Source organism: Myodes glareolus, chromosome 21 (assembly GCF_982192425.1).
Source record: "Myodes glareolus chromosome 21, mMyoGla1.1, whole genome shotgun sequence".
NCBI classification, from domain to species: Eukaryota; Metazoa; Chordata; class Mammalia; order Rodentia; family Cricetidae; genus Myodes; species Myodes glareolus.
This window is the reverse complement of record NC_142046.1, coordinates 20,572,475-20,593,998: the sequence shown is the minus strand read 5'-3', so window position 1 is coordinate 20,593,998 and position 21,524 is coordinate 20,572,475. Positions and strand designations below refer to the sequence as shown.

Genomic DNA, 21,524 nt, shown 5'->3' with positions numbered 1-21,524 from the left:
GCCCATTAGGAAGCCCTGTTTGGCTTGGAAGAGGAGGTGCTGGCAGACTGGTAGCTCCCCATGGCCATAGCCTTTTCATGTGCTGCCCCCCCCCTTTCCTGTCCTTTGGTGCCTCTGCCTCCTCTGGCCTTTCAGAGCTGGGAAAAAAAAAGAACTTGGGGGGAATGTGGGATGGGGAGCTAGCAGGAAACTGGAGCCTGGTGCCCAGTGCTGGCCACACCCAGAGATTCCCTCTGGATCCCCACAAACTGGGCTTTGAAGAGATCCAGCCACCTCCTGGGTTCCTCCCCTCTGGGGTCCTGAGCTGGAAGAAAGAGGCCTTTGCTGGGCCTGAAACACCAGACCCTCAGCCAGGGCAGCAATCCCAGCCCTATTGTCCTTGTCTGTTCTGCGGCCAAGGCATTGCCCCATGCCTGCAGCAAAGGCCACTCTTTAGCTCCGGCAGCCCCTGTTTGCTGGTGGTCTCACCACATGGCTCCCTGCTGCCCCATGGATGGGATTCTTTGTGTTGCTGGAATTCCCATCTTGTAAGGGCATGAAGTGGCATGGCCCCTGGCCAGGAAGCTCTGGGTCAACGGGAGGGGTAGGGTTAGGTCAGAGCTAGCTTTCCCAGCCCCCAGCCAGTGTCCAGGAACTCCTTGCAGACCAGCACCCAAGCATTCTTTGGGACACTGATCCTTCTTTGCCTTGTAGCCTCCTCAGGTGTCTGAGCCTCTCTCCCAGGCAAAGAGGGCTGGTCAAGCCCCCAAGATAACGTTCAGAGACGGAGGCCCCCATCTGCCCTCACTTTCCCTTTTGGGCTTGTGAGATGGCTGATCATTCCACTCTTTCCAGTTCAGAGCCACTTGGTGCTCAATTAACCCTGGGAGTCGGCTGTCACTGCTCCTTGTACCTACTCCTTAAGCAGATGCTGAGCCCTGGGCCCTTCTGAGCCTCCAGCCAAGACCTAGTAGTTGGAACTTAGTTCTCTCTGCAAAGAGGTTTGGCTTGCCTTTCCGCATGCCAGGGTCAAATTTGACTCCGAGGAGCAGCACTCTCCAAGCAAGGCTGCGTAGGAACCAGCCCAGGTACTCCCCAGGACCAGGTGTCCTTCCCTCACGACGCCCCAGGACAGAGCTGGGCACTCTCTTTGCTAGACAGACAAGAAGGAGGACCGTGGGTGATAGCTGTGGGGAAATATAGACAAGAGCTTGAGAGAAGGGGTGGTGCGGTTGAGTCACCCACACCGCTTCAGTCACCTGTGCCTTTGGAAAGGGCTGGGCGAACTTTGGGCGGGTCCCACGGTGGGTGGGCCTTGATGTGGGCGGGGCCTACTCCAGCCCTGCCCCGGCGCCTAACTCTGGGGCCCGGGCCACCCAGGCCTCCACGCTGCCCGCTGTCCGGGGTCCCCGCTGTGTTCTCCTGCGCGCTCCCATGGCCGGAAAGTTGCTGTCACTGTTACCACCCCTGCTGCTGGCTGCGGTGGGTCTCGCCGGCCTGCTGCTGCTGTGCGTTCCTACCCAAGACGTCCGGGAGCCGCCTGCTCTCAAGGTGCATGCGCCCACCGTGGCACTGGTCTGGGAAGCAGCTGGCTGGGGCTGGGGGGCGGGTGGGGAGCTATCGGGGAATTTAGGAGCGCGCAGGAACGCCCGGGGCTCCCGCGTAAGCGCGGGACCAACCCGCGCTGTGCCTCCGGCCGGGTCCTAGGTTCCGCGCTTGGTTTTACTGAATCCGCGGGGTGACAGCGACGCTTCCGGAGCTCCACGGCACTGGAGGCCAAGTTCGTGGGAATTCTGCTGCGTCTTCGCGACGGAGCTGCCAGCGCGGCGGAGGCGCTGTCTTCCCGCTCCTTTCATGCGGTTCCCATCTCCCTTAGCTGTGGCAAGAACCCCCGCCCTTAGTCCAGCGTGATATCCGGGCAGCACCCAGAGCGCGCCGTTATAGAAAGCCATTGGTTCTAGATTCAGTTCCAGATAGGGAACAACACACACTAGGGACTTCTAACCCCTCTCAGACCAATGTCTGAACAGAGACACTTGAAGAAAGCTTGCTGGTTCTAAAGGGGTCACCAACCCTCAACCGCCTCAGGCTAGAAGCTGGCACCTTAACTTTTTGTTGCTCTTGTGCTGAGTTTGTGTGGAGAGTGGATATCCTAACTCCAGGGACCTAGGATGGAAGGGAAAGAGCTTTCCAGCTATGCAGGATGGGCTGTGGGGTGTGGGAGTTGGATCACTGTATCTGACTGGCTCTGGAGGAGTTCCCTGTTGTGCGGGAGGACTGGAGCAGCCCTTTCTCAAGCTAGAACGGGCACATGCCCAAGGCTGGTGTCCAGCCAGGCTCCCTCAGCTGGAGCAGGTTACGCTACAAAGAAGGCCCATCCACCGCTCTGCAAAGCCAGCCTCTCCCTGACTTTGAGGTTCGGGAAGGACCATAGATTGGAGACATATACTCAGCTTCAGCCACATTCTTTCCCAGTGGCCCTTACTTCACATCCTCAAGTTAGGCTAAGGTCCTTACAGGCACCGGTAGAGTAGGGAAAGAAGGAAGAGTAGCCCTTGGGTTTGGTCCCCTTTAATTGAGGACCTTGTGTCCCCAAGGCAGAGTTCCAGCTGCCCTGGTCAGGAAGTCTACTTTCTGGTCCTGGCAGTGCCATCCTTAGGCAGTTGGTGGGGGGGGTGCCACCCCAGGAACTCCTGGTCAGTCTCCTTCCAGCCAAGCTGTGTCAGTGTGAACGCCTCTGACTGTCTCTGAGGGTCAAATGAACCTCGATACAAAACTGGTGGGGCCAGAGAACCGGAAAGCTAAAGGGATGGAAGCCCTCCGTCCCTCAGGCTGACTTGCCACTCCCACCCACAGTACGGCATCGTCCTGGATGCTGGCTCTTCACACACATCCATGTTTGTCTACAAGTGGCCAGCAGACAAAGAGAATGACACAGGCATCGTGGGCCAGCACAGCTCCTGTGATGTTCAAGGTGAGCGTGGTCTTAGCGGCCCAGGCCCAGGCGGTCATTCCCCTCTACCTGTTGCTAGGTGCGGCTCACTTGAGGCAGGAGTTCAAAAAGAGAGGCTGGGTTCTCTGGACCTGGGAGCGGCTGTGGGTACTTTATGTTCTGGAACAGAAATCCTGGGGAGCAGGCAGAAGCCTCGGGGTTTAATGGCCCAAGATGGGTCTCTACTCTATAGACAAGGTAGGTGGGGCTCTAAGGATCTAAGGGTGTACCCAGGCTAGTTTCTTTGGAGGTTGGCTAGGCTAACAATGCCCGAGTCTTTCTCCTGTCACCTGTGCCCACACCCGCCAGGCAGGCGGCAGCTTCAGAGACTCTGGGTGGCACCTGGACCCTTTGTCTCCAATTGGGTATCTTTGGGATTAAGCTGGGAGGGTATGTCTGGGCAGCCCCATCTAAAAAGCCTATGTCTCACCTGGAAACTGTCCACCCAACCTGGACCCAATTCCTTGCTCCCTCTAGGTGGGGGCATCTCCAGCTATGCAAATGACCCTTCCAGGGCGGGCCAGAGTCTGGTTGAATGTCTTGAACAGGCGCTTCGGGATGTGCCCAAAGACAGACATGCCGGCACACCGCTCTACCTGGGAGCAACGGCAGGCATGCGTCTACTCAAGTGAGTCTTTACACCGACTGGGCCCAGGGGCCTTCACAGCCCTTCGACAGAGAAGAACTCCCCTCCCTGGGCAAGGGCGTCTGGGGATGAGTTCCATCAGAGTCCTCCCCATTCCACAGCCTGACCAGCCCAGAGGCCACAGCCAGGGTGCTTGAGGCAGTGACACAGACACTTACACGGTACCCCTTTGACTTCCGCGGTGCTCGAATCCTCTCGGGACAGGATGAAGGGGTGTTTGGCTGGGTGACTGCCAACTACCTGCTGGAGAACTTCATCAAGGTGGGCCCTGCAGCTGGCCCAAAGGGCCCGGGGTCCGGTGGGCTTTGCCTGCCCACTCTCTTATCCTGATCTCTGCCTTCCCACAGTATGGCTGGGTGGGCCGGTGGATCCGGCCAAGGAAGGGAACGCTGGGGGCCATGGACCTTGGGGGTGCCTCAACACAGATCACCTTTGAGACGACCAGCCCACCTGAAGATCCAGACAGTGAGGTCCATCTGCGGCTCTATGGCCAACACTACCGAGTCTACACACACAGCTTCCTTTGCTACGGCCGAGACCAGGTTCTCCAGAGGCTGCTGGCCAGTGCCCTCAAGGTGCCTTTCCAACCTCAGCCACCATACCACACTAATGCCTCCTTGAGGAAGGGAAGCAGAAGGAACCCGAGGCAACAGAGCAGAGCCAGGGAAGCAGCTCATACTGACCGCAGGGACTGTAAAAGAGGCCTCTTTTTACATGGATGTCCACAGTGGGTCAGACCTCCATGATGGTGTCCGCCTTCAGCCGCAACCACCAGATCGCCTGACCAGGGCTTCTCCAGCTGGGTGTGCCTCAGCTTAAAGACGGGTGGGGAGGAACTCAATAGGATAAAGGGTCAGGAATAGAGGTCTAGAGTAAGGAGAGCCAAGCGTCACCTCACAGAACCTTGAATACCTGGCCGAAGTGTTTACTGTTTCTTCAGGCAGATAAGAGTTAGCCATGATTGTTCATGAACACATCAGGGGAGTCGCCCACATTGGCTCTGTGGGCAGCTCATCATGTGACTTCTCTGGCGGGGGGGGGGGAGCAGCAGCCAGAGTGGGAAAGTCTATCTGTGCTCTGGTTAACTCCCCAGATCCATCACTTCCACCCCTGCTGGCCGAAGGGCTATTCTACCCAAGTGCTGCTCCGGGATGTCTACCGGTCACCATGCACCATGGACCTGCGTCCTCACGTATTCAACAGCAGCGCCCTTATCAGCCTTTCGGGGACCAGCAGCCCCGCCCTCTGCCGTGACCTAGTCTCTGGGCTCTTCAACGTCTCCTCCTGCTCCTTTTCCCGGTGTTCCTTCAATGGGGTCTTCCAGCCGCCTGTGACGGGGAACTTCATAGTGAGTCTGGGTAGATGGGTGTGGGGGCAGGGGGCACTAAGCATCTGGGGTCTTGTGGTGGACTGTACAACTCTTCCTCCCACAGGCCTTTTCTGCATTCTACTACACCGTGGACTTCCTCAGGACGGCGATGGGGCTGCCTGTGGGCACCCTGCAGCAGCTGGAGGCAGCCGCGGAGACCGTCTGTAACCAGACCTGGGCTGAGGTGAGATCTGTTCCCCATAGCTTCCATGGCTGGGCAGGAGGCTTGGCCATTCATTTGCTGTACCCAGAAAGAGACCCAGTCATTTCAGAATGCTGACTGCCATAGACAGACTTCAGAAAGGGCCAGGCTAATGTGGGGGGACCTGGGGCTGGGCAAGCTTAAAATGTAGTGGTCCCCTTAAGGCCTGAGCTTGCAGCCAAAGTCTAGAGAGCAGGTCTTTTGGGGACAGGTATTGCAAAGGCTCCGTGGCAACAGAGAATTCAAAGTAGGCTGAGACAGACAGGCAGGTGTCTGGGAGAGAGTGTGGAACAGCATGTCTCACCAGCTGGAAAAGAACACTCAGGAGAGACTCAGCAGGGCCTGGGGTATGCCCCAGAGGAGTTGAAGATGCCACTAGATTTCTGGTTCTGGCCACTGCCTGAATACTAGCTCCAGGTAAGGAAGAATAGAGAAGTCTGGATAGCTGGAGTGTGAAGTGGGTTCTAAATCTCCGGAGAAACAAGTTCTCCTTGTCTTAGGCACCCTTGACGGTCTCAGAAAAGTGGGACCAAGCCGTCAGAGAGCAGCATTCGAGGCTGGCCGTCTGTTCCTTTGATTATGAAGCAAGGGTGTGTTTCCTAGTGGCTATCCTTGCTGTCCTCTCCATCTGGCTGTTGGAAGGAGGACACAAGGCCTTCCAGCAGTCATGTGGTTTCTCCCAGAGGAGCATCTGTCTGGGAAGGGCGTTTTGGACTAGGTCTTTCTGTGTATTTCCGGCCATAGGCCTCTCTTAGCCTGAGCTGTAGGGAGGGCGCCGCACCCCGTGGGCCATTGCTCCTCGTGGTTCTTAATCTAACGATGTCTTGCTCTCTTCTTAGCTTCAGGCTCGAGTGCCAAGGCAGCAGGCCCGCCTGGCTGACTACTGCGCCGGAGCCATGTTCATACAACAGCTACTAAGCCGCGGCTATGGCTTCGACGAGCGCTCCTTCAGCGGCGTGGTCTTCCAAAAGAAGGTGGGTGATGGGTGGGGCCGGAGGATTCGGGGCGCGGTCTCTTGGAAGCTGACGCCACGCCCCCTCTTAGGCCGCAGACACGGCTGTTGGCTGGGCGCTGGGCTACATGCTGAATTTGACCAACCTGATTCCCGCTGACCTTCCGAGACTACGTAAAGGAACTCACTTCAATTCCTGGGTCGCTCTCCTCCTGCTCTTCGCCGTCCTGCTCTTGGCGGCGCTGGTCCTGCTTCTGCGCCAGGTGCGCTCGGCCAAGTCTCCAGGCGCCCTCTAGGGGTGCACTGGGAGCTGCTCCCAACTCCCCAGGGCATCCCTGACCCTGAGTCAGCCTGCGGATCGACATCCCTATATCTACATTCATGGGGAAGCCTTGGTAGTAGGCCCCTGCAGTTTTCTTCAGCCGGCAGTTCTCAAGTATTTCCTGCCCACTCTCTCCCTGGGGTGTCAAGTCTCTCAGTCTGTGACTCAGGGTGAGGTCCGCTCAGAGAGGGACATTTGTTCTGATCTTCACGGTCCTGGGAATTTCCTGTGCGTACTCTGGACCTTTAGATAGGCAACCACCAGAGCCGACTACAGGCTAGGAGTCCTTTCAATGCCTACTTGTAAAAAAAATTTGTAATAAACGATTTTTCCTAGAGCAGTGAAGTGTTCATAGGGTGGGGTGGGGCATCCTTCTGCTGTTCCTCCTTCCAGCTGTCGGTTGTTCCGCTCTAGCCCTGGTTCCAAGATACTGTCTTTTCTTGCTTCCTTCCTTTCTGAACCAGCTCTGAGGCAACGAAGGAACTCCTTTACACTGGTCTGGGTTGTCCTCGAATCTGATTCTTCTCTGATTGACAGAACCCTAACAAACCTCAGGTCCCCCTTGATGATAGGTAGGAATTGAGGATGCACCCCGAGGTGTTTCCCCCCCGACTGCAGAGGCTCCCGAAGTGTCAGCAGCCCTTCATTCCACACTTAGCTTCTGTGTCCTCCGGGCAGAAAAGAATGGCCTGGGTATGTAATTCTCCTCTACCCCTTTTATGGGAAATGAGTTCAGACACAATTTCTGTTCTCTCGGTGTTTTAGGGCTGGTTGGGGGTGCACACGCATGCGCACACACGGCGCCGTTGTTTGATACATTTTGTTAACCTGCCGGAGCAAGTCTCCACTCTGACACCATGAACCCGAGGGAGTGAAAGAACCGCAGGGCTGGGGAACTGAACCTTGCTCTTTTCTTTGTTTTGTGGTTTTGTTGTTTTGTTTTGCTTTGCTTTTCGAGACAGGGTTTCTCTGTGTACCTTTGACTGTCCTGGAGCTGCTCTGCAGACTAGGCTGACTTTGAACTCAGAGATCTGCCTGCCTCTGCGTTCCGTGTGCTGAAATTAAAGGTGTGCGCCACCAGTGCCCCGCAAGATTTTTTTTCTTCTGTTTTACATTTTTAAGACAGGGTCTCACTATGTAACCCTGGCTGTCCTGGAACTTGATAGGTAGAGCAAGCTGGTCTCAAACTCACAGATAGCTCCCTATTTCTGCCTCTTGAATGGTGGGATTAAAGGAGTCCGCCACCACACTTAGCTTCAACCTTGCTTTCTTGACTTCGTCGGGGAGCGGTCTCTGGATGGGATGGGGTGTGTTCTCAGGCGATTGTAACTGAAGAGTAAATACGAGACACTGTGGATGCTCCACGTTGTGCGACTCAAGGAAAACAAAAGCCATTACCTGGGACAGTGACCACCTTGGACAGCTCCCAGACGCCTGTCAGCAGCGACGTCAAATTTACTTTTGCCCTCTGGTGGAGTCACTCGGAAACAAGTCTGGCTGGCGTCAGAAGCGATCTAGTGAGCCTGCTGTGTTTGCTTTACTTCGTGGATTAGAAAGCCCGGAGGCGGCTCTGAGTGCACCTGTGCGACTCTATGCACCTGTTTATCATTTGTTTAATACATTTTGCAAACCTGCAACAGTCAGCCTGGTCTACATAGCAAGTTCCAGGACAGCCAAAGCTTGTGTTCCCCTAGTACAAGGTCTTCCGCTCTGAAAGAGTGGGCGGCTAGGGTTTGGCAGTCGGACCACTAAGAGAAAGGTACGCATCCTGGATTGCGCACTCCTGGTCAATCCCAAACCACATTTCTGGGTAATAAGGAGGCATCATGCCGTAAAGGCGGGAGGGCCCGAGACACTTAGTCGCCTGTAGAAAGGGGACCCCCCAACAGGACGCAGAGGGAGGGGGCTCAGTCTGGAGATGTCCCGCCCCCGCAGGTGGAGCGCGCAGGCGCACTCCCTACACGTTTCTCTGACCGCCGAGCCTCCATCCCATCCCGGATCCTTTGCCGCAGCGTCAGCGCCGCCTCCTCTTCTTTTCCTCTTCCGCCCCCTCCCGCTTCCCGGCTTCTCCAGTCACGGTTCCCGGAGCCGGTATTGAGCCCCGGGCCAAGGGGTGCCATGCTGCCCTGGTGGTACTGAAGCATGGCGACGCCGATTCCTCCGCCTTCCTCGCGGCACCTGCGGCTACTGCGGCTGCTGCTCTCCGGCCTCATCCTCGGAGCGGCCCTGAAAGGTGCCACCGCCCGCCGCCCGGGTGAGCTATCGCTCTGGGCGTAGGCTGCGGGGCGCTCCGGAGCTGGGATCGCCGGGCGGGGAATCCTACCACCCGGCGCCACCCTCGTCCTCCCTGCCACCGCCCTGGCCTCACCCGGGCCCTCAGGCAGGCCCGGTCCGCTGGGACTGGATTGGGTAAACAGGTCAGGCCCGTTGAAGGCCAGGCTGGATGAGTCTTCGTCTCAGGTCCCTGGAGGCGAATGTAGATTTCACGAGCTTCTGGTCTTTGTCTCTGGGTCCCTGAGCCTATTCGGCGTGTGTCTCCGGATGCCTTTCTGGGCGTCTGCAGCCATCTGGTTCTCGGTGTCCCTCAGAGGGGATCCTATGTCTTTGTTTCTGTGTCTCTGGTTTTTCCAAATGCTAGGGTTGTTCCCGGTGTCTGTGGGCCTTGCTGCTGTCAGCCTTATCTGGGGGATCCCATGGCAGAGTCTAAGAGTTCCAGGCCCACTAGGGTCTTGTTCTAACTTAGTGCAGTCAAGCTGCCACCATTCCCTGCCCTGAAGGGTACGTGCCACCCTGTCTTCTGGACTGAGGTCTGTGTGTTTACCCCTCAAAAGAGCCCAGTCTGGGAAATCACTCTTGCCAGATGGGTCCTGAAGCTACAGGATCCAAATCGTATTTCCCTGAAGGGGGCGAAGTGGGAGAGGGCGCTCATATACTTGTTCAGTTCTGGAGCTCTGAAGGGGAGGTGCTTTGAACCCAGCTTACAGATGAGGAAACTGAGGCACAGAGAGGTGACTGGTATGTGGCACAACTGGGACTCTAACGAGATTGTTCTGAATGTGGGGCCTTCAAGAGCTGGGCAGGCCTCTTACTGGGCAAGCAACCCTGGACTGAAGGTTGGCCTGACTGGAAGAGACTCTTGGGGAGCGTGAGGGCCAGACCAGGCATTGCCAGAGGTAGTACAGGCCACCTGCCTGCCTCCCAGGTGGAGCCGCCTCAGGAATGGGACTAGCTGGGCGGTGGTGGTGCACGCCTTTAATCCCAGCACTCGGGAGGCAGAGGCAGGTGAATCTCTGTGAGTTCAGGGCCAACCTGGTCTAAAAGCAAATTCCAGGATAGCTAGAACTGTAACACAGAAAAAACCTGTCTCGAAAAACAAAAAACAAAAAAGGAAAAAAAGAAAAAGAAAAGAAAAGAAAAGAAAGAAAGAAAAGAAAATAGAATGGAACTACAGGGGCAGCTCTCAACCCCTTCTTGGGCAGGTGCTGGCCTCTGCTCATTGGTCACTGTAGCTGGATGTAGAGACCTAGCATGACCCATATCTAAGCATCCCCTTATCACATCTAGTGACCAGGAGAGGCCAGACCCCGAATGGGTAGAACACTAGTTACTCTCCAGTTGCCATTGTTTCTGGGACCTCCTCGTCACACCCAGGCTAGAGAGGGTCTTTCTGTCCAAGATTAAACAACAGACCGGTGGGCTAGGGAGGTCCTGCAGCCCCAAACCAGCCTTGTGCGACACACCTCTAGTATAGAGGTCTGACTAAGTTCTCAGCACCAGGGGCAGGGACTGTCTGGCTCCGTGGAGCCTAGCTGGTGGGTGGAGTCCATGTAAACCTCCCAGTACAGGTTTAATGTTTAACTACCCCAAGCCCAGATTGCTGTTACTGGAGTCTGCTGACCCAGCTATGGAGGATAGAAGGTGCCTGGCCTGGGATTCAGTGTGCCACCTGCCACCAGGGCTGCTGGGACTTCTTTGCAGGAGATGTAGAGTGTCACATTGCAAAGGAAACTAAGCCAAAGGCTGCGGAATGTTCTCCACATCCCAGGGGGCCCTAATGGCTTTGCCTGCAGTGTGCGGTGGTGGCTGGGCTAAGGAGAAGAAGGATCCAGTTGGCCAGAGATACTTACCAGTCAAGGTCGATGATTCTGCTGGGTGTTCCTTGGCTTTGCTGACTTCCAGAGACAAGGGCCGGGGTCCCAGATTGGAACTATTCCTTAGCTTTGAAGAAACTGAACTTATATACCCCACAGGAGAAACTGAGGCACGAGGGTTACTGCTCTATCTACCTGCATCAGCACGGTACTGATTGGCATGTATAAGCAGAACGTCATGCTCTGGGCCCCAAATGAGGAAGACAGGAAATGTGACTAGGAGCTATGATCTAGACCGGCATCTCTAGTGCTGATCAGCGCAGGCCTTTCAATGCCCTCGTTGTGTCTAGCCAGCTCCATCTTAGGTCTCCCAAACCCAGTGGCTTCTCTCTGCTTTAGACGAAGGCTAGGCAGGGAGAGTGATTGTGTTCTGTGGCCCGGCAATCTATTCCCTAGGGTTACAGGATTATGTGATGGGAGCTAGGGAGAAGCACCAGTGTTTAGGAGAAATGGCTACCCAACATCCTTTGCTCTGTCCTCAGTAGCAACCTGGATAAAAGGTCCTGGCTTACGCTGGGCCACACATAGGTCTAAAACCAGCCTTGGAGGACTATACAGTCCTGCCCTGGAGGCTGACTGGACAGGAAGGGTCAGTTCTCCTTGAAGGGTAAGGCTTAGGCCTAGAAGCAGGACTGTGAGGGGTGGATGGGACAGGGTAGTTCCTATAAGACTTGGAGCTGTTTGCTTCCTGCTTCTGAGACTTGGCAGCAGGAAGGCAGAGTCTGCCTGGAACAATGACCGGAGACAGGCCAGGCCAGCTCTGTGAAGGAAAGGGTTTCTGAACAGGGCTGCTGTTGCGCTGAGACCCAGCCAAGCGAGCTGTGATAGGCCGTGCCTCCTCTGCTTCTTCCTCAGATGCTCCCACCTGTCCTGGAAGCCTGGATTGTGCCCTGAAGAGGCGGGCCAGATGCCCACCAGGTGCACATGCCTGTGGACCATGCCTTCAGTCTTTCCAGGAGGACCAGCGAGGGTTGTGTGTGCCCAGGATGCACCAGTCTCCTGGTATGCCAGAGTATTAAATACAGGGACACGGATGGGTGAGGTATTTTTCCTACCCTCCTTCCCTACGCTGTGGGCCCATTCCCCTGAGCTTTGTGGAGTGCTCAGGTCCAAGACCAGAACTGGAACTCTTGTCAGCCTAGGAGTGACAAGTCCTTTTAGCTTTTCAAGATGGTGCTGGCCCCATGTTGGAACTAGGCTGAGGTCCCATGGCAGCTGAGTCCTCCTAGCGTAAAGACGAACCTCAGGAGGAGGAGAGGTCAGAACGTCAGAGCTTGGAACACAATAGGTCTGCTGAAGGGTGTTCCAGGGGTCTGCGTTAGCACTCTCTAGGCAACCTGCCCCCCTCCTTTGCTCACGTACCCTGTACACACCACATGGCATGTTTGGAAGGATCAGCCCTGTGCTAGTGATGACTGTCAGATAGACGGTGAGTCTGTTTGAATGCCCCTTCAGATGATGAGGGCTTTACCTGAGAGGTCCTGGGGATGTGGCCAGCCAGGTTTCCTGGGAGGAAGTAAAGAGGGGCACCGAGAAAAGGCCAGAGGACTGCTGTAGATTGGGGTCCCACGTGGCAGCTTCTTTTTGGACTGTGAGATACACAGTGAGAACCAATCAGGGCCCGACAACCTACCCACCCCTATAGGCTCCTTCTTTTCTGATGGTGGCAGTAACCTAGGTATTTGAGTATACTTTGGCTTCTCTCTGTTCCTTCAGGATTTCCTATCTCCTCTTGGGCAGAAAAGGTGCCTGGGGTTGGGCAAGGTAGGAAATGTGTTGTCTCAGTCGGTGTTCTGCCCAGCTCTTCGGGCACCCTAGCTAGGTTAAAGGATTCCATTCCTTTTGTGAATCTCTGCACATTTCCTTAGCCGTTCTCTCCACCCCCTACCCCCATCCCCCGGGACTTAAAGAAGCTCCCTCAGTTGTCACCATGGTAACCCAGGATGGTGAAACTTTGGATGGGTCCCTCCATCTCAGGAGGCTGCTTGCTGCAGGTATGGTCTAAGGGTCTGGGGCCTTTCTCTATGATGGCCCCTCACATTCCTTAGGGGAGGACCTGGCCCGGCCTAGACTGGAAGAAGAGATCGATTCTCTGGCCCAGGAACTGGCACTGAAGGAGAAGGAGGCTGAACACTCGCAGCTTACGGCACAGCCCTGGCCTGAGGCTGCGCAGAACCTCCTGGAGCCCGGTGAGGACCCTTGCTGGCTTTCCTGACCCTGCTTCTTTGACTAAAGGCCAGGTCCTGCTGACTTTATGTGCCTGCCTCTCAGCAGCTACCCAGGGATTCTCAAAGTGGGGTCAAGGACTGGAACCTGGCCTCCCCTCCACTCACGGAACCTCCCTGCCCACACCCCACGCCTCCTTGGGCTCCCCTGTATCTTCTGGGCCTGTGCACATGTCCCCGTTGGAGTCCCGGGGCAGGCATGGAAATGGCCTCACCCTTGGTAGGTCCAGGTTGGCAGCAAGGGACAGGCATGTGGTGGGTGAAGGAGGAGGCACAAAGGGGATGGGGCCGGGTGCAGACTAAGGACCCTCCTCGGGTGGCTCCTCACAATGCCTCTGTCTCCCACAGTGCTGATCCTGGCTTTCTGCTTGGCGAGCACAGCCGCCCTGGCAGTGGCAGCCCTCTGCTGGTGTAGGTGAGCCGCTGACACCAGCCGGTGGGTGGGGTCTGACCTTCAGCTCCCTAACAACCCCTCTCAACCCCAAACCCCTTCAGGCTACAGCGAGAGATCCGCCTGACTCAGAAGACCGACTATGCTGCCACAACCAAGGCGCCCACTTCACCTGCGTCACCTCGAATCTCGGTGCGTACATAGCTCCTCCCCCATCAGGCGCGTTCTTAGCCTGTGGGCCCCAGTGTTTGTTTAACATTTCCGCCCCCTTCCACAGCCTGGGGATCAGCGGCTGGCGCACAGCGCTGAGATGTATCACTATCAGCACCAGAGACAGCAGATGTTGTGCCTGGAGCGGTGAGCGTCCCTGGCCTGAAGTGGCAGCCACTTTTTCCCAGTGCTTCCACTCTACCCACACCTCACCTGGTCGCCCTTCCCCACCTTCTTACTTCCTGGCTCCCCCCCTGCCCCTGCAACCCTTTATCCTAGCCCACAGCCCCCACCCAGGGCAACAGTCCATTGAGCACCCACCTCTGAACCCCTGTCCCCTGGAGAGTGTGCAGAGGACCCAGCTATCTCGCCCCCACCAGGCATAAGGAACCTCCAAAGGAACTGGAGTCAGCCTCCTCTGATGAGGAGAACGAAGATGGTGACTTCACAGTGTATGAGTGCCCAGGCCTGGCACCTGTGAGTGCGCTAGGAGTGTGGAGGGGGGTTATCTATGAGAACTTCTCCTCATCTTGCTTGCTGTCTCAGGCCTTACTGCCGGGTGCTTAACCCAGTGTCTTCCCAGACAGGGGAGATGGAGGTGCGCAACCCACTGTTTGACCACTCCTCGCTGTCGGCGCCGGTGCCCGGTCCCCATTCCTCACCTCCGCTGCAGTGACTCCTTGGCCTATGCCCACTTGCCTGCAGCCCACAGCCCACCGATGGGAGAAGCAAGTCCTGGTGTTCCCCATGGAAAAGAACAGCATTGTGACCTTCGGCATGCTTTTGGCAGGAGGGAGGCACCAGTCCCTGGGCTCCCTTGCCAGGGAGATACTCTACCTTATGTGGGAGACCTAACTTCTGCTTGCACATTCTCTCTCTGGTCTGAACCCTCAAACTTGAGGGACTAGTCCAGAGCCCTAGAGCCCAGGCATGAATAGAAAGTTCTGGAGATAAAAGCCAATTAAAGTCTTTTTCAAACCTTCTGGCTTCCCTGACGGTGTGATTGCTCCACAGTCACGACCTCCCTGGGGGCCTTGGTGGATAGACATTGAGCGTGGGCCTGGGATCTTCTCTTGCACCTCCAGAGAGAGGTGGTGCCTCTATAAGGGACTTGGACTGGAGGAGGATCAAAGACAGGACGAACCCTCACCCTCCACAGTGGGGACTTACCCCTACTACCCACCCTTCTGCCCCAGAGTTAAGGAATTAGGGCTAGAGGGGTCCAAAGGTGCCAGATTCTGAAGACCCATTCTGTGGGATAAAAAGGGTCGGGAGAGGGAGCAGTTTGCGTATGCCTGGTTGTGGGTATCCAGTGCCTCCATTCCTGCTTGCTATCTACCTAGGACAGAAAGTCATGAGAATAGCATATAGGCCTGTGGGATTCTTACAGGGAACAGGCTCCTGGACTCCTATAATGTTTTGGTGGGGGAGGGAGACAGGCCAGGCAGACGGACCCGAGGAACACAGTGTACCTACAGCCAGACATATGAGGCAGGGATTTAGGTAAGGGGAGTTATGTTTGCTTAGAACCTTAGCTGCCCAGACTAGTGACTATGACAGCAGCCATACTTTTAGTACTGAATGAGTGAACATGTGTGTGTGTTGTGTAACTTGTTTGCTTGTTTGTTTGTTTGTTTGTTTGAGACAGGGTTTCTCTATGTAACAGCCCTGGTTGTCCTAGAACTCATTTTGTAGACTAGGCTGGCCTCGAACTTACAAAGGTCTCCCTGCCTGTGCCTCCCTAGTGCTGGGATTAATGGCATGCCCAGCTAAGTGAATTATCCTGACTCCTTTAGTTTTTTCTCTACTACTTGTGCCATCCCAAGGGATGGGTCAGGATCCTGCTGACCACATGACGTCATGTCCCTGTCCACTGACTTTCCTTCCCGTAGGATGGGCACCAGCTACAGTCTAATCTCTGGAGACTCTATGGCCTCCCTGGTCAAGAAGACGGATGAGCTGGGCATGGTGGCCATGCACTTGGGATGCAGAGGCAGGAAGAGCTCTTGAGTTTGAGGTCAGCCTGATCTCAGTAGCAAGCTCCCGGCCAGTCAAGGCTACATAGTGAGACCCTGTCTCAAAAAAAAAAAAAAAGAGGAAGAAAGGAAGAAAACCTATTAGAAGGGGTCCCAGTGTTCCCTGGTGCTTAGTTAGGTTTCTAGTGCTGTGAAGAGACACCATGACCATGGCAATTCTTAAAAAGAAAAACATTTAATTGGGGTGGCTTACAGTTCAGAGGTTCAGTCCATGATCATCATGGCAGGAAGCAAGGCAGCGGGCAGGTAGACAGGTGCTGGAAAAGGAGCTGAGAGTCCTCACATCTTAACTCACAGACAACAGGAAGTACTCTGTCTTACTGGGCGTGGCTTGAGCACATATGAGACCTCAAAGCCCACCTCCACAGTGACACACTTCCTCCCACAAGGCCACACCTACTCCAACAAGTCCATACCTCTTAATAGGAGTGCCACACCCTGTGGTCTTAGTGGGGGCCAATTACATTCAAACCCCACACATGGGTCTTAGCTAACCAGGGAGGGCGAGGGCCAAAATATTGGTTGTCCTTTTCGACCCTCCTCTTATCCTCACCAGCGGAAACCTGCACATCTTAGAGAACACCCAACAAAACTGCTTTACCAGCTTTGTAATTTATTTTATTTTATTTTGGTTTGGTTTGTTTTTTTTTTAAGATTTATTTATTGGTTATATACAACATGTTTTCCTGCACACCAGAAGAGCGCGTCAGATCTCATTACAGATGGCTGTAAGCCACCATGTGGTTGCCGGGAATTGAACTCAGGACCTCTGAAAAAGCAGTCAGTGCTCTTAACCTCTGAGCCATCTCTCCAGCCCCTTGTTTTGTTTTTTTGAGACAGAGTTTTTCTGTGTAGCCCCACCGATACTGGAACTCTCTCTGTAGACCAGGCTGGCCTGGAACTCAGGGATCTGTCTTCCTCTGCCTCCTGTGCTGGAATTAAAGGTGTGTGCCTGCCTTTTTTTCTTTTAGCATCATAATTTTAAGTTCTGTGTCACATATAGTTAAATCTTAGAAAATAAAACAATTTTAAGTAAGTCTGACCAGGCTGGCCTCAGACTCACAGAGATTCGTCAAGGCGGGATTTTTTTTTTAATTACTCTTGATCAGTTAGCATAGAAACAACAGATTTTTGTTTTGTTTTTGCAAAGCCATACACAGTTTTCTTATCTCATGAGAAGTAAGTTTGGCCAGGTTGGCCTCAGACTCACAGAGATTCAGCAGAATTTTTTTTAAAAAAATTATTCTTGATCATTTAGCATAGAAACAACAGATTTTTGTTTTGTTTTGTTTTGTTCTCGCAAAGCCATACATAGTTTTCTTTATGAGAAAAAAGTAAGAAGTAAGTAAGAAGTAAGAAGTAAGAAGAGAAGTAAGAAGTGAGAAGTAAGTCTAAGTCTTTTTAATTTTGTAGGATAATTTCTGCAAGGGACTCTAACTGTCATTTTAATGCCTCTTGGTCCTGATCAGCCTGTCTACTTAGTCTGGAAAGCATCAGAAGAAATGTGTTTGGTCAAATGAGTCAGAGACCAAGAGCTCTCAGGGGCTCAGTAATATTGCTGCTATCCGTATGAAGTGATCCGCACGGCAGAATAAGGGGAGGTGCCTAGGTTAGAGAATATCAGACAAGCCCCAGTCCCTTGTAAGTCCTCTGGCATCACTTTGGGCTGTCCCAAGTCACAGTGAGTTTTTTACATCCTGTCCTATGTATTATGGGGGCTGGGTGCTAAGCACAACCAGGAACCCTGGCTGAGTCTTTGCTAGGATTCCTTAATTCTATTCCCAGGGTTCCTTTCTGTGGCAGAGAGTTTGATTCCCCACATTTTCCCTGCTTTTTTAAAGGCCAGAATCTTTTTTTAAAATTTCCAGGAAAACTTAGTTTTGTAACCCCAGTTTTTGCAATGGAAAATCCCTTGTTTCTGGTAACCAGAGGCCCAGCCACAGGGCAAGCATAGAACTCTTCTCCGATACACTCAGATATTTAAAGTCGCATCAGAGAGCAAAGGTCAAAGTAAGTATAGATTACTGGTCTGTAGTCACAGCAGCTAATACCTTCCCTGTATCTGTTTCTCTTAGTCCCCAGGAGCAGGACTGAAGGCAGTAAGGGCTGGACCATACCAAATGTTCATACCAAACACATTTCTCAGGATGGGGTAGAGGGGCAGGGAGTGGAAGGGCCTGGAGCCTCAGTAAAACCTTAATTTCAGTTAGTACATAGTCAGGAGGCAGTCCATTGGCAGTATCCGTGTCTCTCCTTCCTTCCTTCCTTCCTTCCTTCCTTCCTTCCTTCCTTCCTTCCTTCCTTCCTTCCTTCCTTCCTTCCTTTCTCGACCTGTGTGTGGTGGATCCATGGTACAATGCCAGCTACCTTTATAGCCATAGAAACAGAGAATCACCATGCAGAGTCCTTTTCAGTTGATTTCAGTGCCCATTTGGCTACCCAGACAGTGTCACCGGACTGGAACAAGGGGAGGCTGGTGGTCACTGAGTCACTGGGCTGAGAGGTGGACTGGGTCTCTAGGACAGTCCAGTGAACAGCCTGTATGGACAACTGGGGGGCTTGGGGTGACTTGAGAAAGAATGATTAGAATTCTAGCTACTGTCTCTGAGCCTGGGGAGCAGTGGGGGAGGCCCCCAAACACAGTCTCACAGGGGGAAATCCCTCCCTATATTGGGAGCAGTGGATCAAAACAAAGAGAAGAGGCTTACCCCTTCTGTCCTGGACTCTGAGAGTTTGGATAGAGTCTGTTTGTTTGTTTGTATGTTTGTTTGTTTAATGCTCTGCTTATTCCTTTTTACCTGGTCAGAACTATGAGGTCTATATGCACAATTATTTAGATGTATGTCTAAAACTTTCGCTATTCATTGATATATTTTGACTATGAAAGCCAGGCTATTGTTAGACCCCATTGCTAGGGGGAGTCCAAATCAGGGAACTAGTTTCCTTGAGGAGTTTTTTAAAGCTGGTTCTTGAGCAGTTTTGTCAGGGCGAGGAACACTTTTATCCACTCTGAAAAGGTATTTATAAAGACTAGCAAGGGCTTTTACTCTCCCTCAGCAGGTCGGAGCTTGGTGGCGTTGGTCCCTCAGTTGGACTTCTTCCTGGGCAAGGCTCTCCGTTTTGGATCCACTTGAGCACAAACCTGGCACCTGGCTAAGACACCCCAAGTTAGGTTGTCTAGTTTAGGTATAACATACCTTGGTCTGACTGGGTGGTGGGATTAAAATCCCAGCACTTAGGAGTCAGAGGCAGGCAATTCTCTGAGTTTAAGACCCGGCCCGTCCGTAGAATGACTTCAAGGACAGCCAGGAATACACAGAGAAACCCTAACTTGAAAAACCAACCAACCAACCATACAAACAAGCAAAAAAGCCGCACCTTGATCTGAGCAACTCAGAAAGTTTTGTGGACCCCAGATAATAGCATGGTGAAAGTCAGTTACCAGAGTCTTGCCAGCTGTGTCCTCCACCAACCTGTGGGTTTGAGTTGTCCATTCCTTTTTTACCATGGAGTCTCAGACAGCAGTGGGTCATGCTAGGTCATCAGAATATCAATAGGCCCCACTGGTCTTGGGGCTGTTTGTCTAGTGGCCATATTAGCAGTCCAATAATGGAGGACAGTAATTTGGAGGGGTAGCCAAATAGATTCTCTTAGAACCAAGAGATTTTTTCAAAAAAAAAAATTTTTTTTTTTGATACAGGATTTCTCTGTGTATCTCTGGCTGTCCTGGAACTCCCTTTGTAGACCAGTCTAGCCTCAAACTCACAGAGATCTGCCTACCTCTGTGTAGGTGGAGGCTGCTCGCTCATTTCCCAGCCTCCCAGACCCGAAAAAATCACACAAAAACTATATCAATTACAACACTGCTTGGCCAATTAGCTCATGCATATTTCTAGCTAACTCTTTTTTTTTTTCTGAGATAGAGTTTCTCTGTAGCTTTGGAGCCTGTCCAGGAGCTAGCTCTTGTAGACCAGGTCGGCCTTGAACTCACAGAGATCCTCCTGCCTCTGCCTCCCAAGTGCTGGGATTAAAGGAGTGCACCACCACCGCCTGGCTTCTAGCTAATTCTTATATCTTGAATTAACCCATTTGTATTACTCTATGTATCACCACGAGTACATAGTTTCTGTGTGACTATTTTGTGTCTGGGAGGCCAGGAAATAAACGAGCAGCCTCTGCCTACAAAATGGCGCCCAATGTGGGGCCGATACCTACCACACACTTCAGGTCTGGGTGCTTGTGTGCCCACTTGGGGTCTGGAAGAAAGTAGCTGAGACCATGGCCGTGGCTTAGCGCCTCTCCCCCCGCACCTGGGCAGGTGGTCGAATCAGGCCTACTAGGAGTGCACAGGCCACAGAGCATGGTAAATTCCCACAGCTATACACAGAGATATTTTCAGGCCTCACAGTGCACTGCATGGCAGATTTAGCTTTTACTTAGATGAAAAGGGTTTATGTGCTACATGCTCCTTCCCAGACTTAAAGTGGTGAGCTGGGAGCTGGTGGTAAAGTTACCTCTCCCATCTTAGAAGGCTGAGAAAAGCAGAGCCAGCATTCAGGGCTGCCACAACCAAGCTGTTCACCATTTTAAAAGTGCTCCTGGTCAAAAATGATTACAGTTACACAATAAATATGGATTCAGACAGAAAAAGATCTCTAAATGTGTTATGGTGTTGGATAAATATACATAGGCTTGAGAGGAAAAAATACAGTTATAAAAAAGTAAATGTTTTTTAAAAAATAAAACAAGCCAGGTGGTGGTGACACACGCCTTTAATCCCAGCACCTGGGAGGCAGAGACAGGTGGATCTCTGTGAGTTTGAGGCTAGCCTGGTCTACAAGAGAGAGCTAGTGCCAGAACAAGCTCAAAGCTACAGCAAAACCTTGTCTCGAAAAACCAAAAAAATTAAAAATTAATAAAACAAAGTCTTCAAAGAGACAGAGTACAAACAGTCATAGATTGAAAAAAGAAAAAATATACCACATAAAGATAAAATATACACAGAGAGTTTACCGGTAAGGTTCTCTGGCGTCTGTTCCTTTGGCGGCTACACGCCCTCTCCCTCAGCAGCTACATGGTGTCTCCCTTACTCCACCTTCTATCTGCTTGGAATTCCCATCTTATTCTATTCTGCCCTGTCATAGGCCAAAGCAGCTTTATTCATTAACTAATAAAAGCAATACATATACAGAAGGACTTCCCACATCACCTCTGCCTCCCTAAGGGCTAAGATTAAAGACGTGTGTCACCACCGCCTGGGAAAACCAAGATTTTTTAAGTCTTTTTTCCACGGAGGTGAAAAACCCCCTTTCTCTAAAGACAATACTAAGGACATGCCCTGGAGTAAAAGCATACTGACTGACTGTCCAGGTATATGGTGGCAGACTTTCCTTTTCTCATCAGAGAGCTTAGGTCAGATCAATCAATTGTGTTATCTGGGCTTCTCATCTCGTGTCAGTTACGGATGGGTACCTGAGTCATCAGGAACGAGGGCAGCCAACTTGATGGCAGTGGCGGCTGGTGGCATCCGGGCATCTGTTCTGGCCTGACCTTGGGGCACACATCTTCAGCCACAGCCACTAAGAGCATCTCCTGTGCACGTTCACTATGGTCCCTTTTATAAGGAGCCTGCCCGTCTCCTATCTCTCTCTATCTCCATCATTCTGTCTGTCTGTCTGTCTCTCTTCTCTCTTCTCTTCTGCCACTCCTGTCCCCCAGAGGTCGGTCTCCCCCCCTCCCCCTCTTCCATTCACTTTCCCCCAATAAAAAGCTCTCTACCTGAGCTCTGTCATGGCATGGCATCTTTCTCTCTTGTGGCTTTTTCTAAATTACAGCAGGTGCTTCTCAGAGGAGGGTCTCAACTGCATTGTGGGTGCTTGAGTATAAGATCTTGACCCAGAGTTAACTTGTTTTCTTTCATCAAACTTGCAGTATCCGCAAAGCGGTGGTGGTTCACACCTTTAATCCCAGCACTTGGGAGGCACAGGCAGGTAGAGCTCAGAGTTCGAGGCCAGCCTGGTCAACAAAGCAAGTTCCAGGATAGCCTGGG

The 21,524-nt window shown here is 52.9% G+C and overlaps 2 protein-coding genes across 5 annotated transcripts; both read left to right on the top strand.

Annotated features, from left to right (window-relative positions):
* The first annotated feature begins 1,321 nt into the window (after window positions 1-1,321).
* On the top strand, window positions 1,322-6,799 carry Entpd2 (ectonucleoside triphosphate diphosphohydrolase 2). The gene is made up of 9 exons (XM_048426174.3): window positions 1,322-1,530; window positions 2,836-2,953; window positions 3,449-3,599; window positions 3,719-3,878; window positions 3,965-4,192; window positions 4,711-4,965; window positions 5,051-5,170; window positions 6,028-6,162; window positions 6,233-6,799. The coding sequence occupies exons 1-9, from the start codon at window positions 1,414-1,416 to the stop codon at window positions 6,434-6,436; spliced, it is 1,488 nt and encodes a 495-aa protein (XP_048282131.2). The 5' UTR covers window positions 1,322-1,413; the 3' UTR covers window positions 6,437-6,799.
* A 1,622-nt stretch (window positions 6,800-8,421) lies between these two features.
* On the top strand, window positions 8,422-14,422 carry Npdc1 (neural proliferation, differentiation and control 1). Of its 4 annotated transcripts, none has more exons than XM_048426090.3 (10): window positions 8,422-8,716; window positions 11,469-11,615; window positions 12,330-12,377; window positions 12,662-12,802; window positions 12,888-13,058; window positions 13,187-13,253; window positions 13,334-13,421; window positions 13,507-13,586; window positions 13,820-13,916; window positions 14,023-14,422. In XM_048426090.3, exons 1-10 carry the CDS (start codon window positions 8,605-8,607, stop codon window positions 14,113-14,115), a joined length of 1,044 nt encoding a protein of 347 aa, XP_048282047.1. In that variant the 5' UTR covers window positions 8,422-8,604; the 3' UTR covers window positions 14,116-14,422. The 4 variants fall into 4 exon arrangements, with proteins under 4 accessions (XP_048282047.1, XP_048282046.1, XP_048282049.1 ...); XM_048426089.3 differs by having other exon boundaries at window positions 8,423-8,716; window positions 12,885-13,058; XM_048426092.3 differs by lacking the exon at window positions 12,330-12,377 and having other exon boundaries at window positions 8,424-8,716.
* The last annotated feature ends 7,102 nt before the right edge of the window (window positions 14,423-21,524 follow it).

What these genes read in the sequence shown, in the direction of transcription:
- Entpd2 (XM_048426174.3), top strand. Translation starts at nt 1,414, where the DNA reads ATGGCCGGAAAGTTGCTGTCACTGTTACCACCCCTGCTGCTGGCTGCG. An exon ending in GTAACCAGACCTGGGCTGAG is followed by an intron (nt 5,171 to 6,027) that starts GTGAGATCTGTT and finishes CTCTCTTCTTAG; the next exon opens with CTTCAGGCTCGAGTGCCAAG. An exon ending in GCGTGGTCTTCCAAAAGAAG is followed by an intron (nt 6,163 to 6,232) that starts GTGGGTGATGGG and finishes GCCCCCTCTTAG; the next exon opens with GCCGCAGACACGGCTGTTGG.
- Npdc1 (XM_048426089.3), top strand. Translation starts at nt 8,605, where the DNA reads ATGGCGACGCCGATTCCTCCGCCTTCCTCGCGGCACCTGCGGCTACTG. An exon ending in CAGGATGCACCAGTCTCCTG is followed by an intron (nt 11,616 to 12,329) that starts GTATGCCAGAGT and finishes CTGTTCCTTCAG; the next exon opens with GATTTCCTATCTCCTCTTGG. An exon ending in TGGAAATGGCCTCACCCTTG is followed by an intron (nt 13,059 to 13,186) that starts GTAGGTCCAGGT and finishes TGTCTCCCACAG; the next exon opens with TGCTGATCCTGGCTTTCTGC.